This window comes from Oncorhynchus mykiss, chromosome 1 (genome assembly GCF_013265735.2).
Source record: "Oncorhynchus mykiss isolate Arlee chromosome 1, USDA_OmykA_1.1, whole genome shotgun sequence".
In the NCBI taxonomy this organism is placed as follows: domain Eukaryota; kingdom Metazoa; phylum Chordata; class Actinopteri; order Salmoniformes; family Salmonidae; genus Oncorhynchus; species Oncorhynchus mykiss.
In genome coordinates, this window is record NC_048565.1 from 69,724,444 (window position 1) to 69,752,390 (window position 27,947).

At 42.7% G+C, this 27,947-nt stretch overlaps 1 protein-coding gene across 1 annotated transcript in view; it reads left to right on the forward strand.

Moving 5' to 3' along the window:
- The window catches only part of ttc27 (tetratricopeptide repeat domain 27), a 122,551-nt gene that overhangs the window by 79,035 nt on the left and 15,569 nt on the right, over positions 1 to 27,947 (forward strand). Inside the window, exons 10-15 of the mRNA XM_021610238.2 lie at positions 2,727 to 2,840; positions 11,893 to 11,988; positions 16,297 to 16,419; positions 25,785 to 26,012; positions 27,214 to 27,312; positions 27,765 to 27,817. Of these exons, the coding sequence (XP_021465913.2) occupies positions 2,727 to 2,840; positions 11,893 to 11,988; positions 16,297 to 16,419; positions 25,785 to 26,012; positions 27,214 to 27,312; positions 27,765 to 27,817 (713 nt within the window). The remainder of the gene's footprint in view (positions 1 to 2,726; positions 2,841 to 11,892; positions 11,989 to 16,296; positions 16,420 to 25,784; positions 26,013 to 27,213; positions 27,313 to 27,764; positions 27,818 to 27,947) is intronic.

The window sequence follows — 27,947 nt, forward strand, 5'->3', positions numbered from 1 at the left end:
TGTGTTGACAAAACTGCGCATTTTAGAGTGGCCTTTTATTTTCCCCAGCACAAGGTGCACCTGTGTAATGATCATGCCGTTTAATCAGCTTCTTGGTATGCCACACCTGTCAGATGGATGGATTATTTAGGAGAAATGCTCAACAGGGATTTAAACAAATTTGTGCACCAAATTTATTTATTAATCATTTCTGGGATCTTTTGTTTCACCTTCACGTGTTGCGTTTATATTTTTGTTGTAGAGTTGAGCACTGAATTTTGAATGTTCTCAAATAGTTACCCTTTAAATTGCCAAGCAACAACATAGGTATGTATTGGAAAAGCAACATACCCTTACCAGCTTTCTCTTATCTTTTCAGCTCTAACTTGTGCTCCTCTTGGCATCCTTCCTAAACCCTTTGTCTTGAGTCTCACAAAGGTCCCTGCTAGGAGAGGGAGGACAGGTCTCTAACAATATAGACTTGTCAAAACTCCCCAGGAAGCAGAAATCAATGCCAAAACACATTTTTTTTCCTTTTTGTTTTTTATTGGATTTGTCAATTTGTTTTCCCATATGAGGATTTGTTACCAGCGATTAGTATTCGATATCTCACATACACGACCTCCCTATAAACCATACTACATTTATTGTGCTCTGAGGAGATGGTGTTCTCACCTCCTGCCTCACTGGTCCCTAGGAAGAGGGCCCCTTCCCTGAGGAACATGTGCAAACACTACCCTCTGAGGTTCCAGTGGGCTTCAATGTACTGTATGGGATACACCCAGACTGTCTGCCAGCTCCCTTCCCATCCCCCCTCTACTGGGTAGAGGGGAACATTGGCTGGGCAAACATCACCCGGGACCTGCTCTCTAAATTTAAACACCGCCTACCGCTCACCACTGGCGGTGACACATTCCTACTGCTTGTGTCTCCTACACAGTGTCTCATACACAGTGTCTCATACACAGTGTCTCCTACACAGTGTCTCCTACACAGTGTCTCCTACACAGTGTATGGAAGTCCATTTGTTTTAAGGTCGAACATTATTTTTCTTTTTTGTCTTTGTGGCATTTGGGTCTATTTACAATGCACACTAGATGTTGACTTTGTATTCAAAGTTATTACACAGTTAGCTATTCAGATGCCGGTTAATACGGATTCCCTGTAGATGTTACAGCCCAATCCAAATCTTTATTTAGTAACATACCGGTATAATGTGAGAGGTCAAGTAATGTTGAAATGCCCGCTCACCCACTGCCTCCCTGGTCTGTCCTTTGGTAGACAGACAACCTCAGTCCTGTGAGACAAGATGTACTGCCACTGTAGCAGGAAGGGGTCGCCACTGACTCCACAGTGAGTAATGTGCTTCCTGCCCCAGACAGGAAGTGGGACTCACCTCGCACCAAACCTCCGTCCTTGCTCACACCAAACAGCCCCCCCCCCTCCCGTGGACCAGAGGGGTATACTATGTTCCGGGTTTGATGAGTGAGGTAACTTTGGTCAACTCAGGATAACCGGTCATACAAAAGTGACTCACCTTTTAGCCAGGTCAATTTCTATGGCAATGAATCCTTCAGAATTAATAACTCGGTGCTAACTCCATTTATCCTGAATGAAGTGTCTAAGCCATGAGGTGAGGACCAATGAAATCAGATACCCACCCTCTTGCAAAGGTGGGTATCATCCTTTATTTGAGCAAGACAACTGATAAAATATTTCATCTATTTTTTTAAATGCATGTCATATGACACATTTGGTAATGACTGCATTTGCTTTCCAAACTGTACGTTTTTCACGCGATTGTATTTAGAAATTTGCGTAAGGCAAATGACAACCTCAACCAACCATAGACATAATTTCTAATCCATAGATTGCCGTTCCCATTCAGGTTCAAGTCAAGACTGGCAGCCATTGTTAGTGTAACCATGAGTTTAACAGTCAAATTGCCAGGGTAAGAGTTTCCAAAACCCTTCGATGGGTTATATGTCTATTGCCACAACGCAACAAGCTGTTTCACAGATAGGAGCATAGGCGTGGGGAAAAAGGTGCTCGTGCATTGATAAGCACACCAAAGACGGCATTGAAAAGTAATACAATTAAAAAAGACGCCACTTCTAAAATTCTATTTCACACCATAGCCTGCAGAATTTGCAAGATAACCGTTCATTCATTTTGAATTCGGCACAAATAAAAAATGTTGCACTGACTTTCCCATGGATTGCTGTTTCAGCATTGTGTCAATCGAGTTGGCACAGTTACAAGCCTGCTAGAGTTAGTGGCAAGCTAACTGTAGCTGGCTAGTTTTATAAAACCTTGTAGGATCTAGCTTGCTTTGTAGTATACCACTTTGGTTGGAGTGAGAGGGCCTCATCAGGTTTACCTGCTCTAATGTACTGGGTTTCCTGTACCTACCTTTATTCCCATGGGAAGTCCTAGTGATGTCATAAGAGCGTCCTAATTTACTAGTTCTTATGCTTTGGTCAGAGATTACTGTTTTTGAGAAACAAACTATGTAAAAGGCTAATTTTAAAATTCCATGAAGAATGTTGAAGATGTCAAACATATAGCTATGTATTTCTGTACGGTATTATGCCAACTTTCCCATGTATTCCTATTTGTGTGCCATCACTATCTGAGAGACCTGACTATCCCTTTAATCTGAGATTGATGTTCCTAAAAGTCCATAATGAAATGAAATTGTCTTGAATCTCCATGTCCTTACTGGTCTGTCTTCCGTCTCCCTGCAGTGCATATTGTCTCAGCCCAAGTTCTGGGCGGTGGAGGTGACAGCACTGTGTCTAAGGACCAAGCTGGAGAAGGGCAGCTCTCGGCGGGTAGAGAGGGCCATGATGCAGACACAGGTAAGAGAGATGAGGGGTCACACGGGGTAGGTTTCAATGAGATACTCTATGCCAACACTCATGGTGAACGTCACTATTGGAAGCTCACATCTCAAGTCTCAGGTACTGTACAGTCGTGGCCAAAAGTTTTGAGAACGACACAAATATTAATTTCCACAAAGTTTGCTGCTTCAATGTCTTCAGATATTTTTTTCAGATGTTACTATGGAATAGTGAAGTATAATTACAAGCGTTTCATAAGTGTCAAAGGCTTTTATTGACAATTACATGACGTTGATGCAAAGAGTCACTATTTGCAGTGTTGACCCTTCTTTTTCAAGACCTCTGCAATCCGCCCTGGCATGCTGTCAATTAACTTCTGGGCCACATCCAGACTGATGGCAGCCCATTCTAGCATAATCCATGCTTGGAGTTTGTCAGAATTTGTGGGTTTTTGTTTGTCCACCCACCTCTTGAGGATTGACCACAAGTTGTCAATGGGATTAAGGCCTGGGGAGTTTCCTGGCCATGGACCCAAAATATTGATGTTTTGTTCCCCGAGCCACTTAGTTATCACTTTTGCCTTATGGCAAGGTGCTCCATCATGCTGGAAAAGGCATTGTTCGTCACCAAACTGTTCCTGGATGGTTGGGAGAAGTTGCTCTCGGAGGACGTGTTGGTACCATTCTTTATTCATGGCTGTGTTCTTAGGCAAAATTGTGAGTGAGCCCACTCCCTTGGCTGAGAAGCAACCCCATACATGAATGGTCTCAGGATGCTTTACTGTTTTCATGACACAGGACTGATGGTAGTGCTCATCTTGTCTTCTCCGGACAAGCTTTTTTCCGGATGCCCCAAACAATTGGAAAGGGGATTCATCAGAGAAAAATGACTTTACCCCAGTCCTCAGCAGTCCAACCCCTGTACCTTTTGCAGAATATCAGTCTGTCCCAGATGTTTTTCCTGGAGAAAAGTGGCTTCTTTGCTGCCCTTCTTGACACCAGGCCATCCTCCAAAAGTCTTTGCCTCACTGTGCGTGCAGATGCACTCACACCTGCCTGCTGCCATTCCTGAGCAAGCTCTGTACTGGTGGTCCCCCGATCCCGCAGCTGAATCAACTTTAGGAGACGGTCCTGGCGCTTGCTGGACTTTCTTGGGCGCCCTGAAGCCTTCTTCACAACAATTGAACCGCTCTCCTTGAAGTTCTTGATGATCCGATAAATTGTTGATTTAGGTGCAATCTTACTGGCACCGATATCCTTGCCTGTTAAGCCCTTTTTGTTGCATAGCAATGATGACGGCACATGTTTCCTTGCAGGTAACTATGATTGACAGAGGAAGAACAATGATTCCAAGCACCACCCTCCTTTTGAAGCTTCTAGTCTGTTATTCGAACTCAATCAGCATGACAGAGTGATCTCCAGCCTTGTCCTCGTCAAGCCTTGTCCCTGTGTTAACGAGAGAATTGCTGACATGTCAGCTGGTCCTTTTGTGGCAGGGCTGAAATGCAGTGGAAATGTTTTTGGGGGATTCAGTTCATTTGCATGGCGAAGAGGGACTTTGCAATTAATTGCAATTCATCTGATCACTCTTCATAACATTCTGGTGTATATGCAAATTGCCATCATACAAACTGAGGCAGCAGACATTGTGAAAATGTATGTGTGTCATTCTCAACTTTTGGCCTTGACTGTACATAAATACACAGAATAAGGCTATATTATTGGTTAGGCCAGTAATGCTGGTCTTCTTGAAGTGAAGGCACTTGCACTTGGTGTTATACCATTTCAAGGGCTTACTGGCAAAATTAGATATATTCCAAACCTGGATTTACCTAATCTGCTACACGTCTTGCTAAATGTCACATCATTAGCACAACAGTCTGCAAGCAGAAATAAGCTCCATGCCCTCTGAAATCCACCCAGCCAAACTCTTTAAATCAGTATTTCCAAAGTGAGCTATCTGTGAAATCAGAGGGGACATGTGGATAACCAAGCGGAGGACAGACACACTCCCCCTGTGCAGGATGTTTGTCATGGGTGTCTCTGTGAAACCAGCCCCCCTCTTCCCCCTCACCGTGAAAGTAAAGAGGGACTGGCAACCTGGGTATCTACAGCCTCTGCTCCCTGTGATAACATGGTAAACTGAGCGAGAGCTTACTTCTGTTGTGATGGGCTGTGTAGGAGGATGGGATGAGGTTTAGACATACTACGGTACCATTCACAAGAACACAAGTCCTTTATGTTTCCACACAGCTTTTCACAGCTGAAGTGCAGACAATCTCTCATACACATACCTCTGTGCATGGGCAAGTATAAGTATGATTTACGAATCATTTATACTCAGGGTTGCTTCAAACTGCGCTGGGATGACATTATGGTGTGTGTGTGTGTGTGTACTCGTTGGTCTCTCCAGCCTCTGAGCTGTCAGTCGGAGACAGACGAGGTCAAAGTCATAAAGCAGGAGGTTGGGGCCTGGGACATGACGGTCTGACGTCGGGTATAGAACAGGACACTCGCTTAAAGAAGCCAGACACTGTACAGCTGCTCCATGGTTTTGTGACATAGAGCAAAGAGAAAAAGTCTGTTTTCAATCTCTTTAGCTTGCCCTCAAATGTTTGCACACGGAACTCTGCAGTCTTATCCCAAACCTGATTTGACAGACAGAGCCTGGAGGGGGGCAGAAATGTCTGAGGGGGTCCTTCAGGGGGAGCCGTGTGACAGGCATGGTTGGTTCAAGTCATCTAGAGGGGTGGGGGAGGCTCACCCGTCTGTCCATCACAGTGCGAGGAAGACATCAAGCACCAACTGATCCCACCGTCTGACACTAACCCCATCGCCACCCTGTCCCATTCCCCTGTGAAACAGACATGCTCAATCACCGTTTCCCCCAGAATGCCAAAACCCCAAAGAGAACCGCATCAGAGCGAGGATTGACAGGCGGCTCACACTCACCGATGACAGAGTTGGAGGAATTGAGAAAAGAAAAAGCTTGCCCTCTGCTTTGTTTCAAATTCTTTCTCCCTCACGTCAATGTGTTTTGACTTCTTATCTCCTTGGCTGCTGAAGGAAACAAAAGGGGGAAAAGTGGAGGAAATATGTCGTTGAGTTGTTTCATGTCATATTTTGGGGGGGGGGGTTGAGGCTGCTATTTTGATATGAGAGGTTCCTTGTTTACTAATTCTATTACAGACAGATTTGGGACATAATTGTTTATTTTTTACTTGGCTGATAGATATTGTTCTCGTGAAGGTATAAATACAATCAAAGAGACTTGTAGACAAACAAGCACAGGGTCCTTACCAGACTACCTTTTTATTCTTATTATTCCAATCAAGTTCTTCATTGTTATTATTAAGGAAATAGGGGTGTAAATAATAGGATATCAAATACAATCAGTCCCTGTCATTTCCTTGGCCATAATTTAGGTGTTTTTGTTTTCAGAAAGGTCATTGGGTATAACGCAAACTGGGCTGCTGTTTCTGATTTAATGAAATCAATAGCTAAGCCAACACCAGCAGTGAGTAGTTTATGACATACTGTACCGTGCATTTGGAAACTATTCAGACTTTTTCCACATTTTGTTTTGTTACAGCCTTATGCTGAAATTGATTATATACAACATTTTCCTCGTCAATCTACACACAATACCCCATAATGGCAAAGTAAAAACAGGGTTTTAGGAATGTTAGCAAATTTATTACAAATAGAAAACAGATACCTTATTTTCCTAAGTATTCAGACCCTTTGCTATGAGACTTGAAATTGAGCTCAGGTACATCCTGTTTCCATTGATCATCCTTGAGATGTTTCTACAAGTTGATTGGAGTCCACCTGTGGCAAATTCAATTGATAGGCCATGATTTGGAAAGGCACACACACCTGTCTATAAGGTCCCACAGTTGATGGTGCATGTCAGAGCAAAAACCAAGCCATGAGGTCAAAGGAACTGTCTGTAGAGCTCCGAGAAAGGATTGCGTCGAGGCAGAGATCTGGGGAAGGGTACCAAAGCATTTCTGCAGCATTGAAGGTCCCCAAGAACACAGTGGCCTCCATCATTCTCAAATGGAAGAAGTTCAGAATCATCAAGACTTCCCAGAGCTGGCCGCCCGGCCAAACTGAGCAATCGGGGGAGAAGGGCCTTGGTTAGGAAGGTGACCAAGAACTCGATGGTCACTCTGACAGAGCTCCAGAGTTCCTCTGTGGAGATGGGAGAACCTTCCAGAAGGACAACTATCGCTGCAGCACTCCACCAATCAGGCCTTTATGGTGGAGTGGCCAGACGGAAGCTAATCCACAGTAAAAGGCACATGGCAGCCCACTTGGAGTTTGCCAAAAGGCACCTGAAGGACTCTAATCATGAGAAACAAGAGTCTCTGGTCTGATGAAACCAAGATTTACTCTTTGGCCTGAACGCCAAGCGTCACGTCTGGAGGAAACCTGGCACCATCCCTACTGTGAAGCATGGTGGTGGCAGCATGCTGTGGGGAGGTTTTTCAGCGGCAGGGACTGGGAGACTAATCAGGATCGAGGGAAAGATGAACGGCGCAAAGTACAGAGAGATCCTTGATGAAAACCTGCTCCAGAGTGCTCAGCATCACAGACTGAGGCGAAGATTCACCTTCCAACAGGACATCGACACACAGCCAAGACAATGCAGGAGTGGCTTCGGGACAAGTCTCTGAATTTCCTTGAGTGGCCCAGCCAGAGCTCGGACTTGAACACGATCAAACATCTCTGGAGAGACCTGAAAATAGCTGTGAAGCGACGCTGCCCATCCAACCTGACAGACCTTGAGGAAATACAGGTGTGCCAAGCTTGTGGTGTCATACCAAAGAAGACTCGGCTGTTATCACTGCCAAAGGTGCTTCAGGATACTGAGTAATGGGTCTGAATACTTACGTAAATGTGATATTTCAATTTTTATTTTTTATACATTTGAAAACAATTCTAAAACCCAGTTTTTCTTTGTCACGTTACAGCCTTATACTAAAAATGACAACGTGTGAAAAGTCCAGGGATCTGAATACTTTCCGAATGCACTGTATGTAGCTGGAGAATAATTCTAGCAATTGACCCTTCGCTAAGCCCTGCCCCCCTTGATTACTGTTGCAACCTCGGACAACATTTTCCCGGGAAGCCCAATTCCCCATTCAACCACTTGCAAAATCCCTCAGAGTGATCTCAAATTGTGTTTCTAAAACACAATGAAATTAAACTAATCAGGAAACTCTTGGGAATGTTGTGGTGGACTGTCATTTCAATTGGTTCATCAAATTGTTTGTACTGAATTCAGAGACACTGAATGGCTTTGGATTCACTGTCAGTATGGAATCAAAGTTATAATAAGCACTTTTAGAGCTAACTAGTGCTCTAAAATAATATCCTGTTGTCGACGGCAGATGGAGTTGTATTCATAAAATTGCTAACTTAGCTAGCTAACATTTTGAGAAAAGTAATATGAAGTAGCTTTTTTATTTAACCCGGAAAAGCCCATTGAGACCCAGTCTCTCTTTCAAGGGAGACCTAGCCAAGAAGGCAGCAACAATCAATACATTACAGAATTATAACATAGAACATTATCCAGCCTAAAAAAAATGCATTTACACTCCTCCGTCTCCCATCAATATTTTAAATGTATTCAGTGGCGCTAACCTATCTAGATGAAGCATGGATTGTAAGAGTATTCCATGCGTCTGGTGCACAAGACGAGAATGCAGTCTTGCCTAATACTGTGAATGTCCTGGGGACTTTAAGTAGCAACCACCTTGCAGACCGGGTATGGTAACTGTTGGTGGCGAAGGAGACCAGACTACAGCTTGCTTGTGTTAGCAACATTTGGTGGTCAATGAGCTAACCTAGCAAACAATGTAACAAAAGCATAGGCTCTGAATTTCAGAAGTCACAGTAGCAAGTACTCCTGGTACGCTGTTCAATTTAGCAATTAAATTGTTTTATTGCCATAGCCATCACTGGGTTTCATACAATTTAAACGTGAGATTGTCTGAAGTGTCAGAATGACAAAACAGTTGCTATCCGCTGTGATTGGTTGCTCTAAGTTCTGGGGCAGGGCTTAACGAAGGGTCAATTTTCCTTAGTTAAACAGCTTACATTTTTACACTTAGCAGAAAATGTATGACACACACAGTTGAAGTCGGAAGTTTACATACACCTTAGCCAATTACATTTAAACTCAGTTTTTCACAATTCCTGACATTTAATCCAAGTAAAAATATCCTGTTTTAGGTCAGTTAGGATCACCACTTTATTTTAAGAATGTGAAATGTCAGAATCTGGCTTTTTTATGGTGGTTTTGGGGCAGTGGCTTCCTCCTTGCTCAGTGGACTTTCAGCAGGTTATGTGGATATAGATACTTTTGTACCTGTTTCCTCCAGCATCTTCACAAGGTCCTTTGCTGTTGTTCTGTGATTGATTTGCACTTTTCGCACCAAAGTACGTTCATCTCTATTGTTTTGATTTTCCCATGATGTCAAGCAAAGAGGCACTGAGTTTGAAGGTAGGCCTTGAAATACAGCCACAGGTAGACCTCCAATTGACTCAAATGATGTCAATTAGCCTATCAGAAGCTTCTAAAGCCATGACATCATTTTCTGGACATTTCCAAGCTGTTTAAAGGCACAATCAACTTAGTGGATGTAAACTTCTGACCCACTGGAATTGTGTTGCAGTGAATTATAAGTGAAATAATCTGTCTGTAAACAATAATTGTAAACATTACTTGTCATGCACAAAGTAGATGTCCTTACCGACTTGCCAAAATTATAGTTTGTTATCAAGATATTTGTAGAGTGGTTGAAAAACGAGTTTTAATGACTCCCTTCCTAAGTGTATGTAAACTTCCGACTTCAACTGTACATGGCTCTCCAGATATGGTACGTTTTTGTTCAATCTAAAGATGGGTATCAAAAGTGTACTGGTTTAATTCTAATTGCAAACTTCATATTTCTGCAACCTGTCAGGTGGGATGTTTTCCTTCCTTGTGCAGTTGTATAAAATCAATAATTTATGGTTTACTCATTCAATATACTTTCACCATCTGCTATAATTGTGTTCACAGAGCAACTTGGAACTCAGTTCAGTGAATCGGGATGTTTTTACTCACCAATCTCCCCCACCTCCTCTCATTTTCTCTGAACTACTCCCCAGTAGCCTGTGGCTCTCTCTCTGTAGGGCCTCTGGTCTACCAGAGTTCATCAAATGCCAACCGCTGTTTGTGCTTTCAATATATACACTGGCTGTGGAGAAACTATTTATTAGTCATCTGCAGTCTGCTTTCAAACAAACCTTGCTTGCCATTAAGGGAAACCGATTCCACCAAGCCAACTGGAAATTTCATTTTTTAAAATTCTGTACAATTTAGCAAGTAATTTTAACATTCACTACGTCCCCACACACAGCCTTTTATCAGCAACAAGTCCATTTGTTGGAGACATCTCTATGGTGGTGCAACAGTCACTTGAATGTGCTACCCTTTCAATCTTAACTATTTGTGGGAAGGGTACAAAAGTCCTCAGGAATTTATAAAGGACAGAACCCAACTGCAGGCATTATCAAATTAGAGCACCATTAAGCAAGCAAACATGTCATTTTATCAAGGTCTAGTTGGTTTTGTGCAATGTTTCGCTTTAACAAAAGAGCATTTACATCTTCCTGGAAGACCGAACGTTTGCACTCAAACAGAAGTATAAAGGTTGTTTGTTTTGGCATGAATAGACAGCCTATTATAGTCCTCATTCTGGTGTATTCTTGTGCTCTTGCACTTGCTGTGTGCCATCTCCCACTCTGCAGGCTACCTGTTTTGACACACTGCGTCACTCACAGATTTACTCCTAATGGTTTACTGGGCATTCTCATTCGTTGACAAGGTTTGTTTAGATGTTACCGATTTCCAGAGAGGATCTGCTGTTGCTTGTTGACAGGATTTAGATATTGGTAAAGACAACTTCCCCAACCACCCATTAAACTGACAGAGACAAAAGATGAACATTGATGACAGTCATGTGGGCAGAGTAGAAATGGTCTTTGAGGGAGCTAGATCACTATTCATCTGAAGCAGTCTGTTTGACAACACTTTATGACCAGGCATTGGATTTGTCTTTGAGTTTAAAATGTAAAGAAAGCTTTTTATCCCCCCCGCCTCCCTGATTGTGTTGGCGTCTGTCTGTTTGTCTATTTGTTAGTGTTTTTGCTTGTGTCGTTCTGCGTTTTGTCCGAGTATGTGTGTCTGTGTTTTCGTCTGGCCTCGTTACCAGAAAATGGATTCACTGTGACTCACGTCTCTGGATTTTTTCCATCCCAAACTGTAAAATATGTCCCGTTACACTCTTACCCATTTTCCTCTTAATTTTCCTCTTAATTTCCTATGCAAGTAGGCCAATCACATCCGAGCTGCCAAACTCCATCCACTGTTTATAATGAACTTTATCCTGGGTGGTCGGGATCCAAATCTCATTACAGTAAACTGGGCCCTGTCCATGTTCCACAGATAACACCACCCAACCCAGCCATAACGACAGGACCCAGTCCTAGTCTGGGATTTGCTGTTAGGTTGAGGTTTATGAGCCATGGTATTGGATCATTGATGTTAGACATAACTGTGAGTCAAGCCCAATTTTTGTCTCCTCTCAGATAGCAAGCAGAATGTGAGTTGTTGCTCTGCATGATGGCCCGCTGATAAAATGAGACTGAGAATGAGACATTAACAATTGGATAGCATCCAGCAGTGGCTCATTTGCTGTGACGGTGAGAGTTGTTTCCTGTTTATACCTTGTCTTCCTGGATGCCCTCAGCCAGTGTTCATTGAGTACCTAACAACCCGAACAACACAGATTGAGACAAAACACAGAACTCAACCAGATATCAGGGTTGGACACTGTCAATCAATGTGCTTTTAGACCTGTTGCACTCACATCTCAATCAGTACATTTCAATTTGCTCTTGACTTGCTCTACCAACTTTGCAGTTTAAGTCTGTCATTTTGGGGATTTAGTAATGAGGCTTTGCCTGGGTATGACTCTCTCTAGTTGACGCTGGATATCTTTCCTCTCTTCCAGACTATAGTGGATTACTTTGAGGAGAGGAGCTGTCCTGTGACGGAGCGTCTGAAACTCTTCTACTGCTGCCAGGCTCCTCCCAGATGGGCTGTCCAGGTAACACCCCATCATTACCCCGTCACTGCTGATTGGGTTTCTGATTTATGAATTGGTTTCGCTCCACTGTGATTTGTGAACTTCATTTTAAGGGCAGACTCACTGTAACTGAAGTACCACACAGAGCAATGTCTTCCATCAAAGCTTTGACTTGTGCCTTGACCCATTTGGAAGTCATGGTCACGATTAGACAATTATTTACATCAGGGTTGTATGCGCGAACCCTAATTCAGGAGAAAAGAATGGGACTCTCTTTGATCTCCCACACCTTTGACGGTAGTCCGTGACTTGAAGAAGGATGCTGCCCTTGCTTTGTGACTGTCCTCTTGACCTCCTGCCCGAGGTCTACTACCGCGTTGTACCCAGAGGAGTCTCAGCCATCACCACGTCTGGTTATATGGGATTTAGTGCGTCAGAGCCTTGATCTAATCTGGACACTTGACATTCAGACAATATATCTGTCAGGCTGAAGCTCCCTGTTAGCGCCGACTGCTTCCAAGCCAAAGGCCACCTAATGGCCAGCCTCCACTGCAGGATGGCCACTAAAACAGTACGTCTTTGTCCTCCAACTACCAGACAGTTAGTGCCCCTCAGGGTAGAAGCTGCATCAACCTGGTAGACTTTATATGGTGTTACATGTAAGGCTTGTCTGTTTTTCTCGGTCTGTGTATATATTCCGGTAGATGAGGAGTGAGTGATTAGCCTTTTTGTTATTCTGTATTTGTAGCAAGCAGAAAGATGGTTTGTTGACCATGGGTGTGTTTATTTCTGTTGTTGTAGTGCCTGTCTTGGCCCAGTCAGTTTCTCCTTCCTTGAATTAGGTAAGGTGTTTTGAGCAGTGTAATTTGCTCACATTTACCCTTCACATTTCTGTGAAGGGAGTAGTACACAGCATTGTACGAGATCTTCAGTTTCTTGGCAATTTCTCTCATGGAATAGCCTTAATTTCTCAGAACAGGAATAGAGTGACAACATGACCAATGTCTACACTGTACTTCTGATCAATTTGATGTTATTTTAATGGACAAAAAACAAGGAAATGTTTAAGTGATCCCAAACTTTTGAACGGTATGGTATATTTAAAGGCACAGGCCTAGCTAGTCAACAGATGAGGGAGGAGAGTGGAGATGGTGAGATAGCTGGGGAGAAGGGGAGCGAGAGATTGTGGGGTTGTAATAAAAGGAGGGAGGAAGAGAGATTGAGAGGGAGGGAATGTAAAAGACAGGGAAAGAGAGAAATCAGTGGGGCAGGATACATCGCCCAGGCTTCATGTAATAATGGCAAACAGCAATAAAGCTGGAATTGAAGGCACCCTATTGCCGCCTGGGGAATTGAAAGTGCAAGCAAGGCAGAGAATCGTGTGGGCTGTTGTGATGTGTTTTTCCTTAGCGAGAGGCGTGCCCGGCATGTAACGATGGCCGTGCCTGCGCACAGAGAAGCTGTGTGGGGAGAGGAGGGACAGGAAGATGGGTTGAGATATAGCACATATTTTAAGATTTGCTTACAGAATTAATAAATCCCCATATAATTAAACTGTCTCTTGTCTGTCTCAGCCCTTCCTGCTTTCAGGGAGATTCTAAAACCACAATATCAGGAGTTTTCCTGGAAACTGGTAAAGAGGCACAAATGGCATGTGCGCTGACGTGTGTCCTATTAGTCTAAATGTCTGCCGTTTGCCATTGGTGTCACGTCCTGGCTCCCCATGTCTCCCTGGTCACGTGATTAGGGTGGTTGACGAGTGGGGTTGTGGGATGGGGGTAAATTCAGATTTATGCGGCCCATCATCCCAGTGGGACGTGATATGTCACCCCTGAGACGGGATGGGGAGGTGATCACAGTAGAGGACGAGAGGTGATAAAACCCAGAAACCTAGGATTTAGTCTGTGACAAGACTCCAGGTTCAGCTCCCACTCTTTAAGTGGATTGAGAGACAGGGTTAGGGTACAAGGTTAGGGCCTATGTTGCCTTGTGTGAAGATGACAAGATAATGGAAATAGATGTGAGGTCATAATAGTGGAGATGGAGAGATAAAAGATGAAGACACTACCGGGGGGTGAAGACACTACCGGGGGGTGAAGACACGACCCTGCATATGGCACCACAGCTAGGAATGAATACAACTGGTGTGTGTCTGCGTGTTTAGTTAAGAACTAGAGGTCGACAGATTATGATTTTTCAACGCCTATACCGATTATTGGAGGACAAAAAAAAGCCGATACGATTAATTGTCCGATTTTTAAAGAATGTATTTATTTGTAATAATGACAATTAAAACAATACTGAATGAACACTTATTTTAACTTTATATAATACATCAATAAAAATCCATTTAGCCTCAAATAAATAATGAAACATGTTCAATTTGGTTTAAATATGGCAAAAACAAAGTGTTGGAGAAGTAAAAGTGCAATATGTGCCATGTAAGAAAGCTAACGTTTAAGTTCCTTGCTCAGAACATGAGAACTTATGAAAGTTGGTGGTTCCTTTTAACATGAGACTTCAATATTCCAAGGTAAGAGGTTTTAGGTTGTAGTTAATATAGTATTTATAGGACTATTTCTCTCTATACCATTTGTATTTCATATACCTTTGACTATTGGATGTGTAATACTGGCAATAGCTTCCATCCCTCTCCTCGCCCCTACCTGGGCTCGAACCAGGAACACATCGACAACAGCCACCCTCGAAGCAGCATTACCCATGCAGAGCAAGGGGAACAACTACTCCAAGTCTCAGAGCGAGTGGTATTTGCGCGCACCCCGCTAACTAGCTAGCCATTTCACATCGGTTACACCAGCCTAATCTTCGGAGTTGATAGGCTTGAAGTCATAAACAGCGCAATGCTTGAACACATCGAAGAGCTGCTGGCAAAACACACTAAAGTGCTGTTTGAATGAATGCTTACGAGCCTGCTGCTGCCTACCATCGCTCAGTCAGACTGTTCTATCAAATATCAAATCATAGACTTAATTATAACATAACACCACACAGAAATACGAGCCTTTGGGCATTAATATGGTCGAATCCGGAAACTATCATTTCGAAAACAAAACATTGATTATTTCAGTGAAATACGGAACCGTTCGGTACTTTATCTAACGGGTGGCATCCCTAAGTCTAAATATTCCTGTTACATTGTACAACCTTCAATGTTATGTCATAATTACGTAAAATTCTGGCAAATTAGTTTGCAATGAGCCAGGCCGCCCAAACTGTTGCATATACCCTGACTCTGCGTGCAATGAACACAAGAGAAGTGACAATTTCACCTGGTTAATATTGCCTGCTAACCTGGATTTATTTTAGCTAAATATGCAGGTTTAAAAATATATACTTCTGTGTATTGATTTTAAGAAAAGCATTGGTGATTATGGTTAGGTACAGTCGTGCAAAGATTGTGCTTTTTTCGCCAATGCGCTTTTGTTAAATCATCCCCCTGCTTTGCATCGATTATATGCAACGCAGCACACGCTAGATAAACTAGTAATATCATCAACCATGTGTAGTTAACTAGTGATTATGATTGATTGTTTTTTTATAAGCTAAGTTTAATGCTAGCTAGCAACTTACCTTGGCTTACTGCATTCGCGTAACAGGCAGTCTCCTCGTAGAGTGCAATGTAATCAGGTGGTTAGAGCGTTGGACTAGTTAACTGTAAGGTTGCAAGATTGAATCCCGGAGCTGACAAGGTAAAAATCTGTCATTCTGCCCCTGAACAAGGCAGTTAACCCACTGTTCCTAGGCCGTCGTTGAAAATAACTGTTCTTAACTGACTTGCCTAATAAAGGTTAAAAATATATATATTTAAAAAATTGGCCAAATCGGTGTCCAAAAATACAGATTTCCGATTTGTTATGAAAACATGAAAAGGGCCTTAATTAATCGGCAATTCCGATTAAGAACAGTCCTAAGAACAGTTCTGTAGTAGTAGTATTATTATTTTCACAATAATCAGGAGGATGGCTGCAGCTTAAATACTGCTAAACGGCAGTACATATTTGCACCCTTGAATACAGCAGCTGGGGAAGACCAACTTTACAAAGCATCCTGTGACAAAAAAAAGAAAGACTTTTATTGATATGAATGTGATAAGGGTCATTACCACCAAAGACAGAGCTGTGATGGTTCGTGGAGTGTATCCATATGCAGTGTTTCCCCCAGGATGTTTTTCAGCGGTGGCAGAACTAGGAGTGGGTTTTCCTGCTGGGGGATGCGGATGGGCTCTTCCTGGGACATCAACATAATATATATTTTTTTACTGTTTGAATATGAAATGACATCCCATGTCTGAACCTCTCACATTTACAGAAGCAGCTGGCCAGCCTGCTGACAGACCTGGGCTGCACGAGCTCAGCCCTGCTAATCTACGAAAAACTGGAGCTGTGGGAGGATGCTGTGATCTGCCTGGAGAGGATGGGCCAGCATGGCAAGGTACAACACAGCCATTACAACCACCAGAATAATTGTGACTGCCTTTCTCAGGGACAATGCAATATCCATTGCTTTACACAACTGCCAAGGTTATTTTCGTAACTAAACATGGGCACCACACAAACACACTCAGAGAGAAGCTCATCTTGACCACACTGGAAGAACCGTGAATATCGCCGCTATCACCCTATTGCCTAGCTATCTCGCTGTACTCCCTCCACCTCTCCGTCTGTCTGTCTGTGGTGCGCACCTGTTTATGCACTCGTTTGTGTTCTCTGGCGCACCAGCTGTCAGACACATCAGTCCCAGGGAGATCTGGCTCTGTTTCCCTGGTGTTATTATTAACCTGTCTGCCCCCCAGGGCCCCCTGGGAAACACACTTCCAGATAGACAGAAATATGGCGTGTTTGTGTTGGATCATGCTCTCACAGAGCCCCCCCGTCCCTCAGTCAATGTCCTCTTGATGGCGCTGATTGAATGTTCACTTTGGTCTCTTAATGGTGGAACACCAGGAGTTGGAAGTACAGGTCACAAGGGCAGCCAACAGCAACCAATGGCATTGGTTTTAGAGTCTGATTCCCACAGTGCGGCAGAGAATAAAGAATCAAACATTTGGACGTATGGCAGCTGTTTGTTTTTGTTGGTCCTCCTTTTTGATAGCGGATCGTTTTCCAATTTTTTTGGTGCGGAAAAGTCTCAATGTTTACACAGGTGTGTTTTTTCTCGCCCGACCTTCAAGTGATCTCAGTCAGAATTGACTGAGGTAATGAAGCAGAGAAAAAAGAGCCAGCGGTAAGGCAACCTGCTTTCTCGCTCTCTTGCACCTGTCAGACGATGTTCTGTCAAGTCCTAACAGAAGTGCCACACCAGGCCAAATGGAGAACCCGGTAACACCTTCCGCCATGTTGCTGTGGTTATGAAAGTCATTGATGAAACCGGTGCCAGATTTGCCACAAACGCTCTGAGGACGTTCTTCCAAACTGTTACGCAATGGACATCTGGTTCATTCTTGGTCAGATTCTCGCAGAAGTGTTTTCTCTCTCTCTCGATCACCTCTTGTCCTTTCAGTCATTGACCTTTTTAAGTGACATCTCCACATGATTCACAGGGTTCTCGTAAATTTGCCGTAGCATCACCACATCCATCTCTCTGGATCAGCAGAGTTTGACTGGGACAGATTGAGCAGAAATGAGTATTCCACAAGCACACACACCATACTCCCACTAGGTGGGCAGGGCTGACCCTCACCCACACTCACAGTCCCAACCCTGAAGGCGAGGCCTGCGGGCCTTTGTGCTCTGTTATTGACTTACAGCTTCCTTTGTCTTCCAATCTGATTACAGAGGTGCATTCTGGTCAATAACGTAAGTTCTTCATTCTAAAACTATGCGCTTTGGCCAAAGTCAGCAGTCCATGTAACATGATGAAAAAAATGCTAGGCAATCCATTTGTCTGGAGAAGACGGGTAGATTTCAGCCGGTAGTCTCTTTGTACTAAACGTGCTGTTCCTGCTCTCGGTGTCTGAATGCATGCTTAATGTGAATGAGCCATACCTGGTCGCAGCCTGCGAAAAAGAAAGAAGCTAAAATGGACAAACAGGAAAGCGGTCAAACAGGAAAGTCTGCCAGTCTTGAGCACATGATATAAGTTTATCCACTAGCGTTTTGAAGCTAATTGTCGTATTACACCAGCTTCTGTGTAAACCTTTCAGCAAATAAACAAGACAAAATATTGAACAAAACTGTTATGGTATAACCCAGTCCAAAATATCCGCGTTTGAAATAAATGTATGGTATTGACAAATGTTTAATGCACCTCTGCGCAAATGGGGCAGTAAATCACATATGAATATCCCGGTACATGTAATTCAGCCCCAGAACCGATTCAGAGAGTATATATTTTTGCATTAACAACATCTGAATGTTATGTATTTTTTATTGGTTATTTTCTGTTTTTTTTATACATTTGTCGATATGACATTGCATCATTACATAACACTAATAACAAAAACATGACACCCAACAAGACAGCACATTTCAACCATATCTCTGTGGTTGGAATATTAAACGGCAAGTAAATATAAATGAGTAATAATATAAGAAAGTAATAATACATTTTTTAGATATATTTTTTTTAACTGTAAAAAAATATAAAACATTACATATTTGTTCTAACTTATTCCCTAGCTTTTCACCCGCACGTTGGGTCCCTTATATCATTCAAAAAGTGTTCCCATGTCATACTACATTTTCCCTTTCCTGTCCTGTAATTTTGCTATAATTGATTCATAAGATGCAGTCGCCACGATGAGTTTGAGCCAATCTGTTGATTTCGGACTATCTGCACTCTTCCAGTTACGTAGTAGGAGTCTCCGCAGTCTAGCATGCAGAAAAGGTACCTACTTCACCCTTGCATTTCCAGAATAAGTTATTTAGCAATAAACCCATTTAATGTAATCTAACCGGGGTCCAGTAGTAATCTTATGTGTAAATGTACCCATTGTATCCCTGGTACGCCACCCTACATTGGAAATAATATTTTCCCGTACATCCTACTCAGTCACAATTAAGATCCCTCTCCCAAATCAACCTTAAATTCTCACAATGTCCATATTGTGCATATGAGATTATTTTATATAACACTGAAGCGGAGTGTGATATTCCTGGTAACATAAAATGTTGTTCTAACAAGTTTTCGTCACTCTGGAGGTTAATACTCATAAGAGACCCCATGCAGCTCCTTAGACCATGCCCAAACCGGATGTGCACTTCACTTGGTTGTCTCTGAATATTTTTTTGTGATATTGCCTCAATAGACTTAAACCTCTGTCTGAGTCCATCTCAAATGGGAATCGTAATTGCCCCAGTGTCTGGCCAATTTGGCTACTTCAAATGATATGTTGTATAGTTAGTTCTACATTGGGTAATGCTAGTCCTCCTTTATCCCTTGGAGCATATAACTTGTTGACATTTATTCTGTTTTTGTCCTATCCCAAAGATAATCGTTAATCATTTCATTGTACTGCTTAAATAGTAAGGGGGAGATGGTCACAGGGAGCATCATGGACACAATTCAACTGTGGTGCCACAAACATTTTAACAGTATTTATTTTGCCCCATAAAGTAAGATTAAGCAACGACCTATCAAGATTATTCTTTCTTTTTTTGTAGTAGTGGCTACATTAATTTGCATGATTCTGTAGCTCAGTGTTATACCCAGTTATTTAATCCCTGACGGCACCCATTTTAACTGAAATTAAGTAATTGCAACAGGAGGACATAAATTGGATACAGGCATAGACTCTGACTTCTGCCAATTTATCTTATAACCAGATACCTGTGAGAACATCTCAATTGTGTTCAAAACCAAAGGGATTGATGTGGCCGGTTCCCTAATAAGTAACAATATGTCTTCAGCATATATAAACAGCTTATGCTCTCTGGCACCTCCCATCACTCCTTTGATTCCTGAATCAGCTCTAATTGCTGCTGCCAAGGGCTCCAAACATGGAGTAAAAAGGAGAGGTGGGAGAGGACTGCCCTGCTGGGTTCTCCTCGTCAAATTAAAAAAGGAAGAGAGCAAACCATTTGTGAGGGCTGCTGTTCTTGTATTGGAGTATAATACCTTAACCTACTTGATAAATCTAAGGCCAAAGCCAAACTTTTCAAGGGTATATGTAAAAAAAAAAAAAAAAAACTCTCCACTTGATAAATCTAGGGCCAAAGCCAAACTTTTCAAGGGTATACGTCAAAAGGCTGCACGCCAACCTATCGAATGCCTTCTCTGCATCTAGGGAAAGGGCTGCCACCTGAGTATCTTATTTTTGACTCAGCCACATGAGGTGATGCAAACGTCTAAGGTTCTACTTTTTTTTATGTATTTTTTTTTTACAAATCTCACCTTATAATATGAGGTCAAACCTTCTCCAGCCTCATGTCTAGTTCTTTGGAGAGCAGCTTACAATCAATTTAGATTAAACTATGTCAGTGGGTGGGTCTATCCTTGTTGAGAATGAATGAAATTAGTGCCTTGTTAAGTGTCAGGTAGCTGCTCCAGTTCCAGAGCTTCTGCGTACACCCGTGTTAATATAGGAGCTAATACGTCAATGTTCCTCTTATAATACTCAGCCGGGAAGCTGTCTAATCCTGGTGACTTCCCAGACTTCATTGAGGTTGATGGTTGTTCTTATCTCAGATTATAGTATAGGAGTGTCCAAATCCTTAATTTGATCTGGGGACAACTCCGGAAGCTTTATTTTTGAAAGAATGGCATTCAATTTAGCTGGGTGTAAGTTACATTCAAGTCACAAAACACATTTGTTATTATCTTTTGTACCAGTCAGTACCTCCCCACTTCCATGTTTTTAATAGCTGGTATTACAAAACTGGCATCTGTTTGTTTCAATTGTCTAACCAATAATTTACCTGTTTTTTTTCACCACTTTCAAACATATTCAGTCTTTTTGTTATAGATCTCATGTAATTGAAACTTCAGACTATAGACTTGTTTCAACAGTGTCTTTTTCCGTCTCTTTAATTTGATAGACTAGTTTTTCAACTCTTTCTCGATCTTCCCTTTTCTTTCTACTGGTTTGTGCTATTATTTTGCCTTTAACATAAGCTTTAGAGGCCTCCCACACTACTCAATTTATCAGTGGAACCAATGTTGGTTTGGGGAAAAAAGCACTTTAAGGTCTTCATTGAGGGAAAGATGAAATGTTTTGTCTTGGAATAAGGACGTATTCATCCTAAATCTAATGCTTTTCTTAGCCATATCAGCCTAAACTGCTATACATAATTCCACTATTGCGGGGCCAGTCAAAGCAATAACCCCTATTTTACAATCAATCACCTCTTTAGTCATGCTCTTGGATATTAGGAAGTAATCTATCCTGGAATGAGATGTATGGTTGTGAATAAAAATGTATATTCCTTCTCTCTTGGATCGACAAGTCTCCATATATCTACCAGACCCAGATCCCTCATTAATAGGTGTATCACGGCTCTGTCCTTTTGTACAGTTTTAGAATAAGTTGTTTTTATCAAGAATACTGAAGCAGAAATTAAAGTAAAGGGGGAAAACAAGTTCTATGAACCCATATAAAATCATATCAATTCAAATATTTTCAAGGTTGTTAGTTCCATTTACTTAATTTACCGACATCTTTGCTTGAGGGTAGTTTTGACCAGGCAACTTGAATACAGTCACTGTGTAGCCAACCGGCTAGACCCCGAGTGACAAAAATAGCATTGTAGCTATACAGTCTGAAATAGCTAAATACTGTAGCTATTAGTTTGCAGAATTGTAATTTCAGTGTCTTTGCGATAGTGTGTCACAAACACTGTCCCATAGTGAACTCACTGGCCAATATAGTTATGCCATCCATGCCCTTATTTGTGGTCTGGGGATACGTTGGCCTGGGGATAGGTTTATGACATGCCTCTTCCCCCCCCTCCTCTCTCTACCCTACTGATGTTACATTTGTAAACCCATTGGTTAACGTAGAGATTCTGGGAACATCAGAAGGTGGGGGTAAATTAACTATATTCTGGTAATCCAACCAATGGAACATATGCGGTGGTACTTAATGAATATGATGTCAGTTCGGTTGTCATCTGAGACATTCTCATCAATGATAAGATGACATAAACTCTATAGTAGAAGGTCTACACATCAGAGTTATCGGATTCACATGGAATTGTTGTTCAATTTAAATGTTTGAATATGAAATTATTCGTGATGGGATGAAATGTGATTTTAGCTAAATATTTATTGCATTTTCAACGTCATGCTTGCTGAAGAAGTGCTAGCAACAGAGCTAGTCCTGTTAGCCATTGCGCTGAATTCAACACCGACTTTGCTGAGAAACTTCAATTAAACTATGAAAATAACCTACTACACTTTGAAGTTAATAAATGATTTAAACTATTCATAAAAAATAAAAAATGAGTTATATTAGTTGTAGGTAGCTTTCCCCTCAAGCAATTATACTCAATTGACTATTCTATCAAACTTAGAAGAAATTGGGAGGGTTTTATCTGGAGGCTCCTTTCAGACAACCACCTTGCTTCGCAGAATCACGTGATTCCCATTGTTCAGTGTTTCAAAAATATTCCAAGCCTGATTGGATCCCCTTTGATGTGCAACTGCACTGTGGAAAATTACTCTCCCCTCACAAAATTCATGGCTCCCGAAATTCATGGATCTCACGATTCATGACTCCCACTGTAAGACAGGGCCCATTTACACCAGCAACAGATCTAGCCAAAGGGTGATTCCTCTCTACCCTTAAACAAGGATTCAAAGAACTCCGTATTTGATTTTCCCAACACAATAAGGGTGTCTCTCTACCTCTCCTCCCGCTCTCACTCTGTCTTTATGGAGGAGCACACTGGGGGTTCTAAAGGGTGGCCATGCTCCGAGGTTATTCACAATCACCCTTTTCCATTTCCCCAGAAGGTCTACTGAAGTACTACTTTAGATTCAAGTCATTCTCCAGTGAGAAGCACACAGTCTCTGTCTTATTGCCTTGCAAGAGCATGTCAAGGACAATATCATAAGAGTTTTCTAATCAGTTAATTATTTTCCAGCAGTCGGCTGTAGGTGTGCCCCGTTGTTCTTGTGAATATAAACTCCCTAACATGCATTTTTCATGGTAATACATTTTACCATTCTTTCAGGGAAAGTCTTTCCTGGGTGTGCCGCACCCTTCCAAATAACTGAACGACGGCAACTACAGGATTTAAATGCAGTACATATAGCTGTAAAAGTAAAAGACTTGTTGAAGGCCAGAACTTGGAAGGGATCAGGATCCAGCGGCAGCGATTGGTGTGTGTGTCGTCTGGAAAAGGCCATGGCAGCCCAGTTCTTTGTTTTGATCAGCAGCACTAGTGTGTGATGTGATGGCAATTTGTAACCCTGAAGAACAATTTTGATATTTGAAGGAAAATCCAATGGAAATGGTTTTTATAATGGGCTGTAAATTGTTGGCTAACTCCCTCCAGTAGAGGAAAAATGGTTTAATTCTAATGTGGATGCACATGTCCTCTAAGATGAGTTTGTCCGACGTTATATTCTACTATAGTATGTGTGGTCAGAGTAAATACAAATATGTGAAATATGAGTGGAAGAGATTACCAACATAATCGAATAGCAGCCATTATGATATTTATACTCTGGTTAAATTATTGGAAAAGAAAAGCTGAGAGAAAGAGACGACTTACTGATAATATACAGTACCAGTCAAAAGTTTTGACGCCTACTCATTCAAGGTAATGTTTTAAAATTTTATTTCATTAGAGTTACCAGCCTCAGAAATTGCAGCCCAAATAAATGCTTCACAGAATTCAAGTAACAGACACATCTCAACATCAACTGTTCAGAGGAGACTGTGTGAATTAGACCTTCATGGTCAAATTGCTGCAAAGAAATCACTACTAAAGGACACACATAAGAAGATTAGCTTGGGCCAAGAAACACAAGCAATGGACATTAGACCAGTGGAAATCTGTTCTTTGTTCTGATGAGTCCAAATGTGAGATTTTTGGTTACAAACGCTGTGTCTTTGTGAGACGCTTAGTAGGTGAACAGATGATCTCCGCATATGTGGTTCCCACCATGAAACATGGAGAAGGTGGAATGATGGTGTGGGGGGGCTTTGCTGGTGACAGTGTCTGTGATTTATTTCAAATTCAAGGCACACATAACCAGCATGGCTACCACAGCATTCTGCAGTGATACGCCATCCCATCTGGTTTGCGCTTAGTGGACTATCAGTTGATTTTCAACAGGACAATGACCCAACACACCTCCAGGCTGTGTAAGGGCTATTTGACAAAGGAGTGATGGAGTTCTGCATCAGGTGACCTGGCCTCCACAATCCCCCAACCTCAACCCAATTGCGATGGTTTGGGATGAGTTGGACTGCAGAGTGAAGGAAAAGCATCCAACAAGTGCTCAGCATATGTGGGAACTCCTTCAAGACTGTTGGAAAAGCATTCCAGGTGAAGCTGGTTGAGAGAATGCCAAGAGTGTGCAAAGCTGTCATCAAGGCAAAGGGTGGGTACTTTGAAGAATCTCAAATAAATAATATATTTTGATTTTTTTTTAAACACTTTTTGGTTACTTCATGATTTCATAGTTGTGATGTTTTCACTATTATTCTACAATGTAGAAAATGGTAAAATAAAGTATTGAATGAGTACATGTGTCCAAGCTTTTGACTGGTACTGTATGTCGGTCTCCTGTAATTTTCTGTCATTGATAGTTGCTGAACTCCCCTCACTGTTCTGTGGTACCATTCTCCTATTCTCAACCCAATCTGTTATTTTCAATATTGCAGAGGTCCATGCTTCTACTATTCAAGCTGATACGAAAAACACGTTTTGTTCGAACAAATATTCCTTTGCCAGCCGTATTGTTTTTACATTGTAATTCCATGTGTTGGAGTTGAGTTCAGGGTCTTGTGGTCTGATGAGTGGTGTGGTAGAGATGGCTATGGTTACAAGCTGCTCCATGGGGGCCCAGTGTGTGCCAGTGGACTTGGCCCAGATTCAGCCTTCAGAATGGGATCCAGTAAAAGAAACCAATGAAAACCCAGAAACCCTTGTGCCCAAAAACACTCAGGCTGTGGGTAGATTGGCAGATGAACAAAGCAGCATCTTAAAGTGAGTGGAAACCTGATCATTATTTTTCAAATAAATCTGTTTTTACATTGTATTTATTAGTCAGCTGGCAGCTGAGGGGGAGACTGGCAAGTGGGACAACAGTAGGAAGTGTGACCATTGGGATTGACCCCTGGTCTCCATTTGGGAGCAATATGTGACTGGCTATGGGGATTGAACCCTGGTCTCCATTTGGGAGCAGTATGTCACTGGCCATGGGGATTGAACCCTGGTCTCCGCTGGGGAGCATCGAGCAATGAGCATTACTGTTAGACCACAGGCACTTCACAACCTGATCATTACTCTACACACAACTGTGTAGGAGGGGGGGATACAGTACTCAAATCAGCTCTTTTTAGGGGTTTAGTGTCTGTTGGCTTTTATTCTGGCCATGCTGGAGAACATCATGTAGTTGAGGCTACAGTAGAAGTACCCCCAGTTTCAACATCTTGATTGAGCTTCCTTCCCCAGTGAATGGATTGTGGCAGTCCCAGACCAAATCAAAGCCTGATTATTGTTAGCAGGGAATATTAAGTGTCTTGGCTCTGAGGGTGGTCAGGAACCAAGACATTTTGACTACCCACCACCACCTCTGTTGCCTTCTTTTTTCATCCCCTTTCTTCCCCTCATTACCAATTCTTCCTGTATTTTTGTGCTTCTCTCTCTCCCTCCCCCTTCCCCCTGTTTTTCTCCCTCCCCCAGGCAGAGGAGATCCTGCGTAGGGAGTTGGAGAAAAAGGAGACCCCCAGTCTGTACTGCCTGCTGGGGGACGTGCTGCGGGACCAGCAGTACTACGACCAGGCCTGGGAGCTGTCGAACCATCGCAGCGCCCGCGCCATGCGCTCCAAGGCCCTGCTGCACCTCCGGGCCAAGGACTTCCAGCAGTGTGTGGAGTGCTTCGAGAAGTCACTCCGCATCAACACCATGCAGGTTAACTAACCCCTGAAATGGCTAGCTTTGGGTAGGATATTGAAAAATTAAGGGCTAGCAGGTAGAACTCACAGGGTAAAACTTAACTACCTGACCGGCAGGTAAGCTACCTACAACTAATATAACTCATTTTTTATTTTTTATGAATAGATTAAATAATTTATTAACTTCAAAGTGTAGTAGGTTAGCACCGAGCACAGTAGAGCTGGAATTAATCTGCGCCTTTGCCCCCATTCACCCACCCACACACAATTTCCCATTTCCCCAAGGAAGTAGTGTTGGGGCAGTTGTGTCTGGGACCTGTCCTGTTGGCTCCCAGCACACAGAGGGTAACCAACTCACCCTATAACCACTCCTCTGGATAGCAGAGTGGAGAGGGAGATGTGAGGGTGAAGAGGAGAATTAACGAGTCAGTTTCGCCCAGGGGAACAGAGAAAAGGGAAATTATTTCCTGTTTTCATTCCCTTTTCTGCCCTTTGTCCATATTTAATTCAGCAGGTCAGCCAGCAATAGGATGTTTTAATTTAGCTTGTTCTGCCATAATGACCTTCACCCTCCATTTTTCAAGGGGTTGTTGAAGTATTGTCAAGGAGATATGAGGGCTCCTGTAAACAATCGCTCCAGCAGCTACATCTTTGGAGAATGAAGATAAACAGAATAGAGGGGTATATTCCTCCCAGTTTCCCACCTCCCTCTGATATGAGATGTTGTAGTGTGCTGTGGTGAGAGGGGAAAGACACAAGAAAGTGGGGGGAGAAAGGGAAATGGAGGGGGGAAGAGGGAGAGAATCCGGGGGACTGATGCTACAGCTGATTTTAACAGACGGACGGGGCCTGCCTGTCAGTCACAGAGCGGGGCCTCCCGCAACCTGCCTGACAGGTGGGCTTTCCTCCAAATCAAACACAGGCACAGGAGGGCTGCAACATTAGCCAACATGGCATTTGCGTTTCTTTTTCCCCCCACGTGTGTCCAGTGTGGCACCTGCCGGTCAGCGTGGCAGGGATGGTTTGAAAGCAGGACTGAGAAAGTGTGGCAGGCTCAGCACATTGTTAGTTTATACCGTGGATCAAGGGGGTGAGTTAGCACTGAGATAATATAGAATTCTCACCATGAATAGATAAGACTATAAATGATATTCCACTCAACATTTCACAGTTTAGTATTCCTGAACTCACTGCTCATGTTTGTCTTGTTTCTTCAGCTTGGGGTGTGGTTCTCCCTGGGCTGTGCCTACTTTGCCCTGGAGGGCTATGAGGGTGCTGCCAAGGCCTTCCAGAGGTGTGTGGGACTGGAGCCAGATGTAAGTGCATTACTACACCACCTTACAGTGTCGGGCATCATCGCAGAGGAGGGCAGAGTCAATCACATGAATGCACAGTGGGACCATCACAATATCATTCATCTCTCGTTTTGTCACTCCCTCTACCCGCCCTTCTCTTTTTCCATTACTCTCACAAATACACACATTCCCACACAAACACACACCCACACACACAAACACACTTTGACAAACGGAAAACACTCCCTTCCCATAACCCGAGCTATAACGCTCTTGTCCTCCAGCAGTCTTTCCAATTCAACTTAATGACCCATACGGCACCCGTGTGCCCACTGCATTGAGCGGGTATGTGCTCATGTAGCACTCACCAGAACATATTTAGGCTCGGGGGGAGTCAGTCTTCTGCCACAGCTTCTTAACAACCCTGTGCTTACTTGTGTGTGAGCTGTACATCTTCATTTTTCCTCCTTCAGAACGCAGAGGCGTGGAACAACCTCTCCACGGCCTACATCCGCCTGAGACAGAAGTGAGTACTGTATATTCCCTCCATCTGGACCATTAACCTGTCAATGATTGAACAGAGTTAGGACTCTGAAAGATGTACAGTTCAGTCATAAGTATTTCAGTTGACAGGCTCAATGTTTGAATGTCTCCTT